Source organism: Nansenia antarctica (genome assembly GCF_963989245.1).
Source record: "Nansenia antarctica genome assembly, chromosome: 2".
Taxonomy (NCBI): Eukaryota; Metazoa; Chordata; class Actinopteri; order Argentiniformes; family Microstomatidae; genus Nansenia; species Nansenia antarctica.
In genome coordinates this window covers 41,233,190-41,249,367 of record NC_137675.1, presented here as the reverse complement: position 1 = coordinate 41,249,367, position 16,178 = coordinate 41,233,190, and the positions used below count along the sequence as shown (strand labels likewise).

At 42.4% G+C, this 16,178-nt stretch overlaps 1 protein-coding gene across 2 annotated transcripts in view; it reads left to right on the top strand.

The window, feature by feature from the left end:
* The first annotated feature begins 695 nt into the window (after positions 1-695).
* The window catches only part of amdhd2 (amidohydrolase domain containing 2), a 67,550-nt gene continuing 52,067 nt past the window's right edge, over positions 696-16,178 (top strand). For both annotated transcript variants that reach the window (XM_080524560.1, XM_080524559.1), the window contains exons 1-4: positions 696-733; positions 1,298-1,469; positions 12,906-13,042; positions 15,670-15,809. In XM_080524560.1, coding sequence (XP_080380686.1) covers positions 1,387-1,469; positions 12,906-13,042; positions 15,670-15,809 — 360 coding nt within the window. In that variant the 5' untranslated portion in view covers positions 696-733; positions 1,298-1,386. The remainder of the gene's footprint in view (positions 734-1,297; positions 1,470-12,905; positions 13,043-15,669; positions 15,810-16,178) is intronic.

The following is a 16,178-nucleotide window of genomic DNA, read 5'->3' as shown; positions in this document are numbered from 1 at the left end:
GCTTATACTGTATATGATTTATGTCATGATATATAGTACATCACTGATATAAGCCTAGCTGGATGTTATTATTACAGTGATTTTAATTAAGCGCATTTAAATGATCATTATAAGAAATCTTAATCTAGTAAAAGATACCCTCTGTCAAATAGGCATAACTATAATAGGGCTATGCCTTAGACTGAGTGGATGATTAGTCTGGAGCTTGTAAACGTTACACACATTATTTTTGGATGTTAACGTTTTTCTTGTTGCTAAAGACGTAGTTGAATGATACAAAACTGCAAAACGTCAATTAGGATGATTTTATTTTTTTGTAGGAAAAAACTCCAACGCGTGTGACAGCGAGCACAACGCAGCCTACTACCGCCACGTGCACATAGACTGCGACAAAATGATTGCGATCCGGCAACAACGGATTGTTTCCCCCTGCTAGCATGGTGTGGTGATTGGGAGCTCCAGCGGGCGAGAAACAACGTTAGCTTTTATTCAAACCGTATGTTGTACTTTTAGATGCAGCCAGTCAATTGTTTGTTTGAATGACTGTGCAGGTCGTAGGAAACAATCCGTCCATTGAAATGAAGGGACTTCCACCGTATCGCAGTCTATGTGCACGCAGAGGGTCCGTGTTGTGATCAGCTGACTACAGCATCACATGATCACATCCTCTTCCTCTGCTGTTGATTCTCCCTGGCAGCGACTGACTGGGATATAGGTGGCGTTCTTCTATGGGGTAAGTATACAGTACGAATTATAATAAAAATGACTGTTAACTTCTTTGGCAGCACTTCAAATGTTTCACGACAAATGTATATTCCAGCTACCTCTATCAGTTCGTTGGTTTTGTTTAGGTATGTTCTAGGAGTAATGTCCCAATTAAAAGTTTGTTAAGACTTTCAGAATGTATTTGTGTACGTATGAAAAACGTGTAGCCTACGACATACAAATACATATTTTGGAAATAGGCCCGTAAATTGCAAAGCAAAGGGACAGATTAACTCCAGGTTAATTATAGCAAAAATAGTGTGAACCTAATTGATAGATAGGCCTGTGCATTGTATAGACACGGTCTTATTTTTCACATCTTCATGGAGAACATCAGATATTATCTAGAATGAAATAGGCCTAACTAGGGGTCAAAGTCAAATAGGTGTGGAATTATGGTTTCTCATAGTGGTGTGTCTGATAGGGACTGATTGTTCTAGGTCCAAACGTGCCTGTCTTTGATATCCAGATTTATGACAATGTGCCATTTTTACTGATCAGTAAGTGACATTGCTATCTGTAAAAATGCCAGGGCTCTTCCAAGGCTCTGGGTCTGTTCATTCCAGATCGGCTGTGCCTGTGTCTTCACTCCAGGAGAGGTGACGTGGTGTCCTGGGGAAGATGCCGTCCAATAAGTCTGTTTCTGAGGGGCCAATCACACAGTTTATCAACTGCAAAATACTGAGAGACCACAAGCTGCAGAGGTACAGTACACACACACACACACACACACACACACACACACACACACACACACACACACACACACACACACACACACACACACACACACACACACACAGCTGTACATCTTCTCATTCATGGAGATGGTGTGGGTCTGAATCCAATAGAACACCTTTCACAGCTAGAAAGTGCACCTAAAAAATCTGTCATCATCGACCAGAATCTCAAAGGAATGTTTCCAACATCTTGTGGAATCAATGCCACAAAGAATTGAGGCGGTTTTGAGAGCAAAGGGAGGCCCTACCCAGTATTAGTATAGTGTTCCTAATAAAGGGAAGCCCTACCCAGTATTAGTAGTGTTCCTAATAAAGGGAGGCCCTACCCAGTATTAGTATAATGTTCCTAATAAAGGTAAACCCTACCCAGTATTAGTATAGTGTTCCTAATAAAGGGAGGCCCTACCCAGTATTAGTACAGTGTTCCTAATAAAGGGAGACCCTACCCAGTATTAGTATAGTGTTCCTAATAAAGGGAGACCCTACCCAGTATTAGTATAGAGTTCCTAATAAAGGGAGACCCTACCCAGTATTAGTACAGTGTTCCTAATAAAGGGATACCCTACCCAGTATTAGTATAGTGTTAATAAAGGGAGACCCTACCCAGTATTAGTATAGTGTTCCTAATAAAGGGAATCCCTACCCAGTTTTAGTATAGTGTTACTAATAAAGGGATACCCTACCCAGTATTAGTATAGTGTTAATAAAGGGTGACCCTACCCAGTATTAGTATAGTGTTCCTAATAAAGGGAGGCCCTACCCAGTTTTAGTATAGTGTTCCTAATAAAGGGAGGCCCTACCCAGTATTAGTACAGTGTTCCTAATAAAGGGAGACCCTACCCAGTATTATGGCGCTTTTCCACTACCGGGCCAACTCGAGCCGTGCCGGCCCGGTTTATTATCCTTTCTCCATTGCCAACCGAGCTGGCCCAAAGTGAGCCGAACCGGGCCGTTTTAGCTACCCTTCGCGAGCAGGAACTACAGGAGCGAAATGTACTTTTTTGCCAGGCTGCGTGTGACGTGTGACGCTGCACACCGTTGATTGGTCAATGGAAATCGTCATCCCATGTTCATAGATTTCATCGCTAACCGCCATTTTTAAATACCACAACAGATTTCACTCTCGGAAAATGTCACTTACTATTTCTGTAATAACTAAAAAAATATGATAACCATCGTATTATCTTAGTTTAATGTCATTTCAATGCATCATAGAACTTTTATTTACAACAAGCATAACAAACAAATCGCTATTATGGCGATGTGCTGTGCCTATAGATGCTGTTCCTCAGTCCAGCGCGCTTCATCATCCCCCTTCTAAAACTGCCATCTCCCCTTTCCATCCCTTATGTCATTTTATCAATGAACATTGTAACTTCAATGGAATCCCAAGCTGTGCCTTCCAGCCATTTTCGCCGTTCACTCATGAGTCAAATGCCGGTAGATTCGCGTCTTGCTCCCTTTAACACATGTCGGCGTTTCCCTGGTTGCGAGATCTAAACTACTAGAACTGAAAGCGGCAGGTAACAGGCATGTAACATCCATATGCTGTATATATAAATAAATATATTTGACTACCAGCAAGACACCGGAGCACTCGTATCTATAACAAACGCGGAGATTGTATGAGCCCCGCGTCAGTCAGCCTTTCCGTAGAAATACATCGCTCCGTTATATATCTAACGTTACGTGTTTTATGGCTGATCTGTGCATGATAGTGCTGCATTATGTTGATCTATTTATATCGATCTATTCTTGCCAATTCCTTATTACCAGTGGAAAGGGGGAAGGCTAAAACACTTTGAATGGAATAGACAGGACTTTCCGTTCAATGGAGGAAGCATGATACTCGCGCAGAGTTCATCTCGCTTTCCCCCCCGTTGATGTATTAAACAATCTAAGCAATCTAATCAGAGCAGTTGTTATTATGTAATATTATTGATGGATGTGACATTTTTGATGGAGAGCAGCGAGCGGATCACTGGATGTGAGCATGTATTTGACTAATGCCGATAGATTCGCGTCTTGCTCCGAAACCGGAGCTGTCGGCGCCGACAGGATTTTACAGCGTTCCTTCAAACTATCGTAATTCATGAACTATATGCCCAATCTAAAAAATTAAAACAGTTTCTGAAAGCAGAGAAGTTGCATCTTTTGAACAGTTGAACTTTTTTTAGGCTTATTACGGTAGTTCACCAACAAAAAAAAGCACAGTGCTCACAACGTGTCAGGAGAAATAAAAATAGAATCGGGGCTTTAATACATGTCGGCATTTCCCTGGTTGCGAGATCTAAACTAGTCTACTAGAACTGAAAGCGGCAAGTAACAGGCACTTAACGTTACATGTTGTAAGGCTGATCTGTGCACGATAGTGCTGCATTTTGACATAATTCTTATCGCATTTCCCCCCGCTGAGCTGTATAGCGGGGGTAATCTTATGACACGTAACTCCTCCTACAGTCCCGGGCAGTGGCGTTCCGCAAAATCCCGAGGCCCACCCGCAAGGTGGCGGCGGGGGCTCTTTCGCAACGGAGGTTAACTCAAACGGATGTAGCGGTACATTTATTTTAAGGCTGCATAGCCTACAGCATAGACAGTTAGTTAACCCTAACCCTACTACAGCATAGACCGTATGGTTGGCCTGGACAGCTATCAGCTACAGCGCGCTGGCCGTTTGCTCAGAATGACACCGTGTGTGTGACTGCGGACATATCCATACACAAACGGCAACAAGAACAGACCGACAGGCTACACACCACCCCGAGTTAATTTGATTAATAGATTAATACATATCTCTAATAATATCAAATAATAGGCTATTCTAACAATGACCAAAACGTCCTCTCCTCCTGGCATTAGTTTGTGTGAAGTCCTTCACTATGTAACATAGTATGTTTGTTAACCCTCTATGGCACGCATTATGAAGACAGTAGGGGAAAAAAATGTGGAGTGTTTTTTTGTCTTAGAATAGACCAAATAAACATAATCTAAAGACATTTTAAATAAATATTTTTTGGGGGGTACTTTTTGGGGTGCGTTGCCTTGAGGCAACACTGTGCCATAATGGTAAGTAATGAAAAGTAATGACTCATTGTTTCAAATTTGAAGAACATTTATTAAAAACACATGGAAAATACTCAATAGCCTCAACAAGTTAAAATGCATGCCATTTACAATTATACAATTTTTAAAAAGAACTCTTTTTGTAAGATGACATGTCTGAATGTTGCCTGAAGGCAACATTGTACCATTGTGGAACTACCATTGGAACTGCAAACCAAAAACATCACTGCTCAATGCTTATGAAAACTAACGAAGCAGTTCTTCTCTGAGGTGAAGCATAAGTAAGTGCCACACTTACTGCACTGCACTTTCACTATGCCCTTACATCCAGGGTATTTGCACCGGCCCTTTTTTTCCACCCACACAGGCCAGTGGTCAATGCTGTCGTGCCGCACGGGTGCTGGAGGCACTGATGAGGCAGGACATCTCCGCATCTTCTGAGCCAGCTCTTCCTCGACATTCAGTGATGGTCTCCCCCTCTTCTTCCCGACTTTCCTCCCATTTCAAAGGCAATTTGCAATCTCTGCTTTAAAACTCAGCAAGCTGTTCACCTCTTTCTTGGGGATGCCGCAGTCCTTGCAGTCCCTGCGGTACAACAGCCATGCATTCACCAGAGTGAAATCCATCATGTGGAACACGATCTTATGATACCACTTCCTTGACCTGACCTTGGTCCTGTAGAGAGCAATCAGCGAGTCTAGAAGATCCACTCCTCCCATACTCTTATTGTATGCCTGCACAACACTTGGGCAGGTAACCTGCACTGCTTCTTTTTTTTTTTTTATCCCATCTTTGCACAGAGATTGTTGGGTTGGCTGAGGCAAAGGTTGAGAGGAGATGGACAGCACGGTTGTCATGCCATTTCACAGCCCTGAGTTGGACTCCATCATGGCTTGTGGCTTTCTCTTCAAAGGCTCCCCTGCCCTTGTTCTTCATGGCTTCATCCTCGGAGAAGCTGCACCCTGCCAGCCTATTCTGCCGCACTGTTCCAACACAGTGGATCTTTCTCTTTTGGAGAAGGATCTGGAGATCCACACTGGTGAACCAGTTATCAAAAAACAACTTGTGGGATTGGTTGTCTGGGATTATGCTTGCAAGTCGCAGAACGATATTGCCACTTGCCCCAATATCTGGCATGCCATCCATTGGTAAGATTGGGCCTGTGTGCATTTCAAAATTGTAGGCGATCCCGTGGCTGTCTGTCAAGACATATATTTTGTACCCCCAGCGCTTTGGGTTTTTGGGGTTGTACTGCTTCAGGCCACTCTTCCCCTTAAATGGCACAAATTGCTCATCAACACAGAGCTTCTCATCCATTGGAATTGCTTGGAAGCTTTCAAGGAGTGATGTCAGAAGAGGACGCACCTTGTGAAGCTGGTCATGGCCAGGCTGTCCACGTGGAATTTGCTGTGTGTTATCTGCAAAATGGATTTAGCTTTTTATAGCCTCCCAACGAATCAATGCCATGGTATTGGCCACACAGTCAACCCTTGTGGTTGAATTCCAATACATACGGGATCGTGGCAGCCCATAAATGGACATATAGAAACTAGGGCTGTTACGATTCGTCGACGTCGTCGACGTAATCGACTATGTCAATACGTCGACTTGCGTAATGTGCGTCGGTGCGTCGTTTTAAAGCAAAAAAATAAGCAAAAAAAAATAAGCAAAAATGAAATGGCCCATCACAGCAGTACGTCTGCAATGAACGAGCACCTCAAGCGAAAGCATCCTGGAGCTCTTTGTGAAGACAGCCGCAAGATAGCACCACCGTAAGTCACCGTTGTATTTCTGTTCACTTTTCCGGTCGTGTATGAGTGAAAAATGGATAGCTACTAGCTAATGTTACACAAGCAATGTAGCTCACCACAGTTTGTATGTCTTGTCTTCTGGTGTTAGTAACGTTAGCTATGTAGCTGGCTAGCTACGGTAGCCTATTGTCATTGTGGTGCTCGCACCTACTGTACGTTATCTAGCTCGTAGCTCGCATGCTACGTTAGCATCAATTTAGCTAATCATAACATAGCAACGAGAGTAACGTTAGCTAGCTATGTAGCTACTAGCTAGCTATGTGTTGTGGTGATGGACAGACTTCTAAATGGCCATGTTGGCATTCAAGTTGGCTAAACATAGCAGTGAGGTGGAAATTAAGGGGCCTACACATGATAATATAAAAAAAAAAAATTCGAACAGTAAACAAAAAAACGTTAAATTAGTCGTTAGACTAATCGACTAACCGAAAAAATAATCGCTAGATTAATCGTTAGAAAAATAGTCGTTTGGGACAGCCCTAATAGAAACAGATGCCAATAAACTGCTCGATTTCATAGCAGGTAACATTGAGTGGCTTTTCTGGATCACATTGGACAGCGTAGAGGTTTGTCTGGTCCACCATGTTCTCAATGCAGGTTTTAGTTAGCAGGTTGTCCCTGAAGTATTCAATTGGAGACTTCATTTCTGTGGCTTTTGGGAGACTGCCTTTCCATTGTGGGACTGGAAGGATGTTCCTGCAATTTTTCCACTGCAGTCCCTTGACCTTTTTTGGTGCATGTTGAAGAGGAACTGAAAATGAAACACATTTGCTAAGCATGGTATGAAAATAACAGAATTATCAATGCATTTTACATCCTATCTTATACTGGCAATACCTGTCGCTGCACTTCCACTCTCACTGTCCTCATCCTCATTCTCATCCTCATCCTGATCTACGTTCTCATCCTCATTCTCATCCTCATCCTGATCTTCATTCTCATCCTCGTTCTCAGGCTCATAGTCTTCATCACTCTCACTTTCTTCTTGCAAGTTTGCCTGCAGCTCGTCTTCATCACTACTAAATTGTAATTCATCCTCACTAACATCAACTGGGAGTGCTACTCGAACCTTCTTTTTCCTTGAAGAGCCATAGAACATTGTGACATTCATTCTGTAAATGTAGGAAAAATGTGTGGAAAATATAAGCATGTGCTCTGCAAATAAGACTCTGTAATTCACTGTAATAGTACACTACAGTGTACAGTAATAGCCTTAACTTTACTTTACTACAACTAACATCAAATGTATCCAGGTTAAATTGTAGAGATCAAAAGAAAACTGATGACTGTACAGTATATATATACAGTATATATGAACAGTATATATACCTAAATATATATATTACCAGTATATATACTTAAATATATATATTACCAGTATATATACTTAAATACACAATACCACAATGTCATGGTGAATCCATAATGGTACGGTGTTGCCTGAAGGCAACATTAGCAATTTACCATAATGGTACGGTGTTGCCTCAAGGTTTCCATTACTTAATTAGCAAATAAAGTAAATTAAACTATTAGAAAGTAAGCTTTACTTACCTATTATTGTGAATATATATTTTTCAAGGTTGAAAAAGGCCAGGAAAATATGTTTTTAATCGATTTTTGTGGACAGAAATGTCTAAGCTAATCCTTGTGGGAAGGTCTGGAAAAAAGGGATGCTGCATGGCCTTCAGAGAGACATGTGACAAATTCAAACACTGCTATTGGTTCCTTATGACCCTGCCTCTTTTTCCAAGTATTGCATCATAACTGGGGATGCATTGTGTGAATGTAAAAGGCCAAGAATGGGTATGTTGCCTAGAGGCAACAAGGTGCCATAGAGGGCACCATCCATTTGACGTGCGCGCTGGCTTTCAATGCTGAGAATCGCTAGTCTGGAGAGTCTGTCCTGGGACATGGTGCTTCTCAGATAGCTTTTGATAATTTTGAGTTTTGAAAACGATCTCTCGGCCGGGTCAGCCTGCGCCATGCCAGCTGCAGTAACACTGACCTCCACAGCGGTGCAACAGGTGCATCCACGACGTTCGTCCCTGACCCAGTGCTAATTGCATCCCTGCCCGCGTTAGTCGCAGAACCTGCATTGTGTCGGTTTGTGAGAAAATATGAAAAAATGCTATACATTTGGGGAAGTTTCGCTGCATTTTGTTACATTTTATACAGTATTGCTCTTGCCGTTTTTTTGCAGGGTCTTGTGTCTCGCTGCGTAAAAATAATTCAAATAAAAAAGTTTGTATTGTAGTGCCGAGAGACGGGAGTTGTAGGCGGCGTATCAAATGACAAAGCTAAACGTTTAATGAAGGACATGAACGATTGTCAACAACACACTCAAGTGCTAGGCTACTCCTTTGTGTGAGGCCCCCCCCCCCTTTTTTTTCTTTTTTTTCTTTCTTTCCTAACACCAGGGGAGCCACCCCTCCTAAATTTCGTTGTTTGGTACCTGTACTGTAGCAATGACAATAAAGTCCATTCATTCATTCATTCATTCATTCATTCATACACGAGCCTCCCCCTCCCCAAAATACACAACTCACGAGCACCCTGCACACACAGACCACTCATAATGCTTTACCATAAAACACATTGTGCTTTAATAACATAATGCAAACAATAAAAAATGCACTGAAAAGGTTGTTATCATCCTGAACTATCTCTGTTGCTCACCTCACCTCAGTTCTGTCTCTATTGCTCTCCTCTCCTGTTGTCTGTCTCTCTGTTGCTGTCCTGTTGTCTGTCTCTCTGTTACCCTCTTCTCCTGTTGTCTGTCTCTCTGTTGCTGTCCTGTTGTCTGTCTCTCTGTTGCTCTCCTCTCCTGTTGTCTGTCTCTCTGTTGCTCTCCTGTTGTCTGACTCTCTGTTGCTGTCCTGTTGTCTGTCTCTTTGTTGCTGTCCTGTTGTCTGTCTCTTTGTTGCTGTCCTGTTGTCTGTCTCTCTGTTGCTGTCCTCTCCTGCTGTCTGTCTCTCTGTTGCTCTCCTGTTGTCTGAGAGAGAGAGAGAGAGAGAGAGAGAGAGAGAGAGAGAGAGAGAGAGAGAGAGAGAGAGAGAGAGAGAGAGAGAGAGAGAGAGACACACACAAAATCAATACAGCAACAGTCCAAATTACATCCACAAAATAAGAGATAGATGCCCAGATTAAGGCAACACAATCATAAATGGTCCTACCCTTAGAAGGTCTTTTTCCTTGATTTTCTGGCAGCAAAGTCCTTAATGAGTGTAATCCAATGTGCGCAGAATGTCAGACTCAATTGACATCAGGCACAGGTGATTTAGCCTCTCTTGGCCCATTGTGGATCTTAGTTTGTTTTTGACAAGTGCCAGTTTAGAAAAAGACCGCTCCCCGCTGGCATTCGTTCCAGGCAGAGTCATAAACAGTCGGAGTGCAACATCAACATTGGGAAACACTGCCTGTATTTTCCTTCCTCTTATAAGTTTCAGCAGTGACCTCGCTGAGGTGTCCTCATTTTCTTTAATGAATTCCCTGAATTGTCTGATTTCCTCCAAAAAATCTTCCTCCAGATCACCTGCATATTTCTTCTGCAGATTAGCCGCTCTTGTGCGAAGATCTAGCATGGAGATGGATGGAATATTGTTCAAAAAACCAAATGTCTGCTGAATATCTTTGTATGAGTGATACCTCCTCTCTAGTTCCATGACGAGTCGATCTATGACAGTGATATAAACCGTTACTTTAAAGTTGTCTCGGCCTGATCGCTCACAGTCAGGTTCAGTGGATTCATCTGCCTGTTTTTTTCGTCTTCTCTGCCTCTGTGTGTCTGCTTTGTAGTATTGGGACAACGGGGACATGTTTTTTGCAGCACTCTCAAACTTGTCAAAATCGTCCCGAAGACTGGCCACGTAATCCCTCAATGAGTAGACTAAATCAACAGCATTACATAAATCCAGCTCTACTGCCTGTAGAGCTTCGCTAGTTTTGTGAAAGCGCTGCAGTATGGTGTTCCACATAGAACACAGAAAGGCGTTCTCTAATTTTTCCATCTTTGTGTAAAGTGTCGTGGCTTCATCCCGAGTAGTGCCATTTTGGATCGGGTCATTGCTCATCTTCTTCAGTGACTCTTGGATGTTGGCATAGTTCTGGTGTAGTGCTTTTGTTGCTTGCGCATGTGCTGACCATCTAGTATCTGACAAACTTTTCAATGTCTCCAGCCTCTTGTTGTCAATAACATTTAGCCCCGCAGTTATTATCTGCCAACGCGCCGTGGATTTGGAACAAAAATTATAAAGTGTCTGTACAAAATTTAAAAATTCCATTGTCACAGGGCAACAATCTACACCGGCAACTCCCACTAAATTGAGTGTATGCGCTGCGCAGGGTACCCACTCGGCCAAATTATTTATCTTCTTAATGCGTGCTTGCAAACCACTGTAATTGCCGGACATGTTGGCTGCATTGTCATAACATTGGCCTCGGCAGTTATTGATGTCAATGCCCATTTCTTCCAAAACGCCAAGAACAGACTGATAAAGTGACTCCCCTGAATGACTCTGAATTGGCAAAAATTTGAGAAAACGCTCCTCCACGCATCCATCTGGTGACACATATCGTATGATGAATGTGAGCTGGTCTGTGTGTGCAACATCTGGTGTAGAGTCGACACTGATTTAAAAATACTTTGCTATTTTTACCTGACTGATTATCTCAGCTAGGACATGCTCTCCCATCAATTCAATACATTCTAAGCATGTTGTTGATGAGTGGTAAGATGTGGTTCCCTTGCCAGCATTTCCATATTTGTCTATGTGCGCTTTCAAGAATGGATCAAACACACTGATCGCTTCCAACACACCCATAAAATTCCCATTATCAGGCTGGCCAAAGGTTTCACAGTGTCCCCTCAATGGTAATCCTCGCTCTGCAAGAAACTTCACCACTACAACCACTCGCTTTAACACATCTGTCCAATAAGCACACTCGTTGTTAAACTGCTTTTTTAGTTCTGAGTCAATACAGCCAGCAGCAGCGCTGCGCATCACATAGGAAAGCCTGTGGCTTTCGGAACCTTCATGCTCAGCCAGACACACTGCTGCGTTTTTCCAGTCATTGTAGCCTGTTTTGAGTCCTGATTTATGAGCACCGTCTGCAAATAATTTACATGCGAAACAAAATACTTTTCCTTTTGCAGGTGAATAAATTAACCATTCTCGAGGCACGGTTTCGCCATTTGGCTTTTTTCTTTTAAATAGTGTTTTTGAAAAATACCTCTTCTGATGCTTGTGCTGTGTTTCTGAAGCGGCGACATTAGCATCTTCATTTTGACAACATTGTGGCCCCATCTTAATCCAATATGTTCTCATGTCTTCACCAACTGTATCCCACAATCCAGGATCCGAGCTGTAAGTGGTGGTAGGATTTGTGTCTGGACCTGGTGGTCCACGTGTTGCCTCCTCTTCTTGATTGTCCTGCTCGATATCAGTGTCACTGTCAGCTGGTGGTGGTACTGGTAACGTTAGTGCCTCTTCTCCGCGCTCAGCCTCGACAGCCTGCATCTCCCCCCCCATGTTCGCCTCAGCGCTGCTTGTGCTAGCGACACCCGACCCAGAGCTAACCGTTTCGTGGAGAATCTTGGGCAACTTTGCTATATTTAGTTATTTTTTCATTAGTTCTTTTCGTTTTTTGGCCCCACTCATGTGCGTCCGCTTCATTTTTGCAACTTTTGAATTTCTGGTTTGGTTTGGTTTGGTTTCCAAAACGGAAATGGCTAAACGTCACTTTTGAACTTCAGACTTAACAAGCGGATAGAAAATATAGGGGGGCCTCAGGATAGAAAATATAGGGGGGCCTCGCCGCCTCAGGATAGAAAATAATATGTTATTTTATTATTATTATTATATATATATTTTTATTTTTATATTTTTTTATCCAATGTTAGGTGGCCCCCTAGTGGTGGTGGCCCTAGGCTGCAGCCTAGTAAGCCTATGCGTTAATCCGCCACTGGTCCCGGGCCGTTCCTGTATAGTGGAGAACGATTCCTATATGGAACTTTTCAAAAGCGTGCCGAGCCGAACCAGTCTGGTCAATGGAAAAAGCGCCACTAGTATAGTGTTCCTAATAAAGGGAGGCCCTACCCAGTATTAGTATAGTGTTCCTAATGAAGGGAGACCCTACCCAGTATTAGTATAGTGTTAATAAAGGGAGACCCTACCCAGTATTAGTATAGTCTTCCTAAAGTGTTCAGTGAGTGTATTTACACAAGTAAAAAGGGATCTCTCTCAGTATGGCCTTTACAAACAATGTGACATGAACACACCTGACTAAACAGAAACACCTATCAAGCCAATTGTCCAAATAACATTTTGCCCTAAAATAGGGGGTCTACTGTGTCTATAAATGCAAAATTTGTTTTTATTGTTTCTAAATGGTGAAACCAATATTTATACAAATACCCTCAAATAAAAACAATCTGTGCTTTATTTTTATTTTAAGAATGTTTTTTTCACTTTCCAAAGGCCACTGTTTGCGTCTGTATATGAGTCTGACCTTCCTGCCTTTGCTGCAGAGAGGACCTGTGGGTCCGTGAGGGGAGAATCCTCGACCCAGAGAAGCTGTTCTTCGATGAGGAGGGTTATGCAGACGAGAGTGTGGACTGTGGAGGCTGCATCATTGCTCCTGGCTTCATTGATGTTCAGATCAATGGTAAGGCCAAAGACTCAGAGATGAAGTATAGTAGGGCTGCTGCAGGGGCGTGTCCAGGGGGTGGCCTGGGGTAGCACGTGCCACCCCTGAAATCTGATTGGCCACCCCAGGTGCCACCCCCCTGATTGATTGGCACACAGCTGACATGATGTATATAGTTTGATGTAAAGAACTCTCGCAAAAAACACATACGAAATATTGTTTTAAGTACAATAAAGCTTTATTTCTTTTAAGAACGTGCGGTGTGCATCTCCAGCAGTGCGATATCTGTAAACATACTATCTGTAGACTCTCCGCTCAGGGTTGCCAGATGGGATTGACAATTTCGAGCCTAACCAGTCTAAAAACAGCTAAATCCACCAAAACCCAGCCCATCTGGCAACCCTGTCTCCGCTGCTTCAAACTCTTCTACTTGTTGCGCAAAATGGGCCAGAGTTTGTCAAATCCAATGTTGGGCATCTCGTTTCTTAAGTCCTGGTATAGACCCTTTTACAGGCGACGTCATCAAAATATGTGCGCGCATTTAGGCAACGGAAGCGTGGACAAAAACAACATTCTTGATCCAGAGTTAGGTACGCTTAAAATAGCTTACAACGGCTACTAGCATAAAGAAATGGGGGGGCGGGTGTTGTGTTGTTGTTGTTACGGTAGAGGAGAGGAGAGCTCCGGTGAACTGACAGTTTTGTATGTGGAAGTTTGCAATTAAACGCACGGATTGTAAGACAACCTATCTCTTATTATTTCACCACTGTCCAAGTCGGGACGTTACAGTATCTCTAAAATCTATAGCTAATCTATTCTCTGATTTCAATGGAAAACCTATTGTTTACATGAACAATTGTCTAATATGTAGCTAGACTAACATCTAGCTAAGGCAGGCCTAGCCAAAGTAACCAGCGCTTGCTGGTGTTCTATCTGTCTGGTGTTCTATCTGTCTGGTGTTCTATCTGTCTAGTAAACACATGTGTGTGTGTGTGTGATGTGTGTGTGTGTGTGTGTGTGTGTGTGTGTGTGTGTGTGTGTGTGTGTGTCTGTGCGTTATACATAGTCGTCTTGTGTCCTTGTCTTTGGCTTGGGAGGACTTCTGATTTCAAGACACAAACGTCTGAATCTATGTCATGGTATTTGATGTACTGTACATGACCACAGATTGCGTAGTTGTAGGCATCTAGTGATTTATATGCTCTCAATTCCTCACGGGCCTACACGCTAGGCTTCTCCACCGAATAATAATAATACGTTAGACTTATAAAGCGCTTTTCTAGACACTCAAAGACGCTTTACAAACTGAAAAGATTGAGTAGTAAAATAAAAAGAAGATTACTAAATCTAAATCTAAGTGTCTTTGTAGGACAATCTACTCTGTATATTGCAAGTATATCTAGATTTCGGGCGGAGAAGTGGCGAACAAGCAACGCCAGCATCCTCTCTCGACCGGCATGTTTTGAAAAGTGAAAAGTCTTACGAGTATGATCAATGTAATGTTAGCTAGCTACCTCTAAACATGGATTTGGCTGGGCATAAATTAATTAATTTGCGGTGGTAAACACAGTCTGGCTATCTTATCTGTCTGGTTAACTTATCCTGTGTCGTTCTGAGTTATAGGTGTATATATATCTGGCCATTGAATATTAGGCCACTTGCTAATGTCATCTACCCACTCAGTAATAGCACACGGATCTGGGAGTCGCCGACCATTTGACAGAGTTAGTTTGTTTAAGTAGCATTCCCAACTTTGTGCGACTGCGAATTAGAGGTGATTCGCATCGAGTTTATGTGAATCAAGCTGTTTCCATTAAATTTCTCATGCGAATCAGAATGTTTTATGGAAACGCACCTGTTGATATCTGAAAAGTTGAAGAAGATATGCATATTTCAATGTTGGTACATTCCAAATCAACTAACAGAGAAAATGCCTTTCAAACTTTTCATACTTTTCACAGGTAGGTAATGGCCAGGTAATGGATTGGAACAATATATTGTTAACTCCGACCACTCCCCCAGATTTGTTTGTTTAAAGAAAAAAATATGGGAGTTTAATATTACATTTGTATGGTGCCACTCTGTTGTGTTGTGATTGGTAGCACTGGGACTTTTAAACAGGGATTGTAATGTTAGTAGCCTAATTAAAGTATACAATGTGTAGTGGAGACAGAAATGGTAATAAAAAGCACAAAATGGTGCATACATATTGACCAGAATGCAGGGAATTAAGTGTTAAATTCTCAAAATTGTGCCACCCATGCATAACTAGGTGCCACCACTGGGCCACCCCAGTGAAAAAGGTCTGGACACGCCACTGGGCTGCTGCCCTGCACACTCCTAACGCATACCTTTATTCATAGTATATGACTTGAAATTAATAGACAGCCTTACTATGTGCAGGCTGATGAATGCTTCGCTTTTGACTCCCGTGCCATACAAATGTTTTATTATTTATTTTAGTTTTATTACCATGCTCAGCAACATTTGTATTTGCACCAAAATAATGTATTATTGCCTTAATGTTTGTATATTTGAATTTTCTTCAAATAAAAGTCAGGACATCAATGACTGAACAAGGAAGCTCTCACATGTTGCTAAAGGAGAATAGTTTATCAACCTCAATCATTGTCTCTATCCCACAGGAGGGTATGGCATCGACTTCTCACAAGCAACAGATGATGTCAGTGGAGGCGTGGCCTTAGTGGCAAAAAAGATCCTGGAGCATGGTGTCACTTCCTTCTGTCCCACCTTGGTCACCTCCCCTCCCAACATCTACCATAAGGTACCGTCTTTCCCCAATGTCTCCCATCTGTCACATACAGTACCAGTGAAAAGTTTGAACTCATTCAATTTAATGAGAATGTGTGTCCAAACTTTTTTGTTTTTTAAGTTGTTTTTTCTGAGTGGGGTTTCATTTTTATTGTGACAGAGACAGTAGAGATTTGACAGGAAGGATGGGTGAGAGAGAGAGAAGGGATGACATGCAGGATATGTCCGCGGCCGGAATCGAACCGGGAACCCTGCGGTTACATGGTCAGCGCTTAGACCGCTACACCACCTAAGCGCCCCTGTGTCCAAACTTTTGACTGGTACTGTATACAGTATGTCACCAACATAATATGTTTGACTGAAGCTGGTGGCTCTGTTTTCC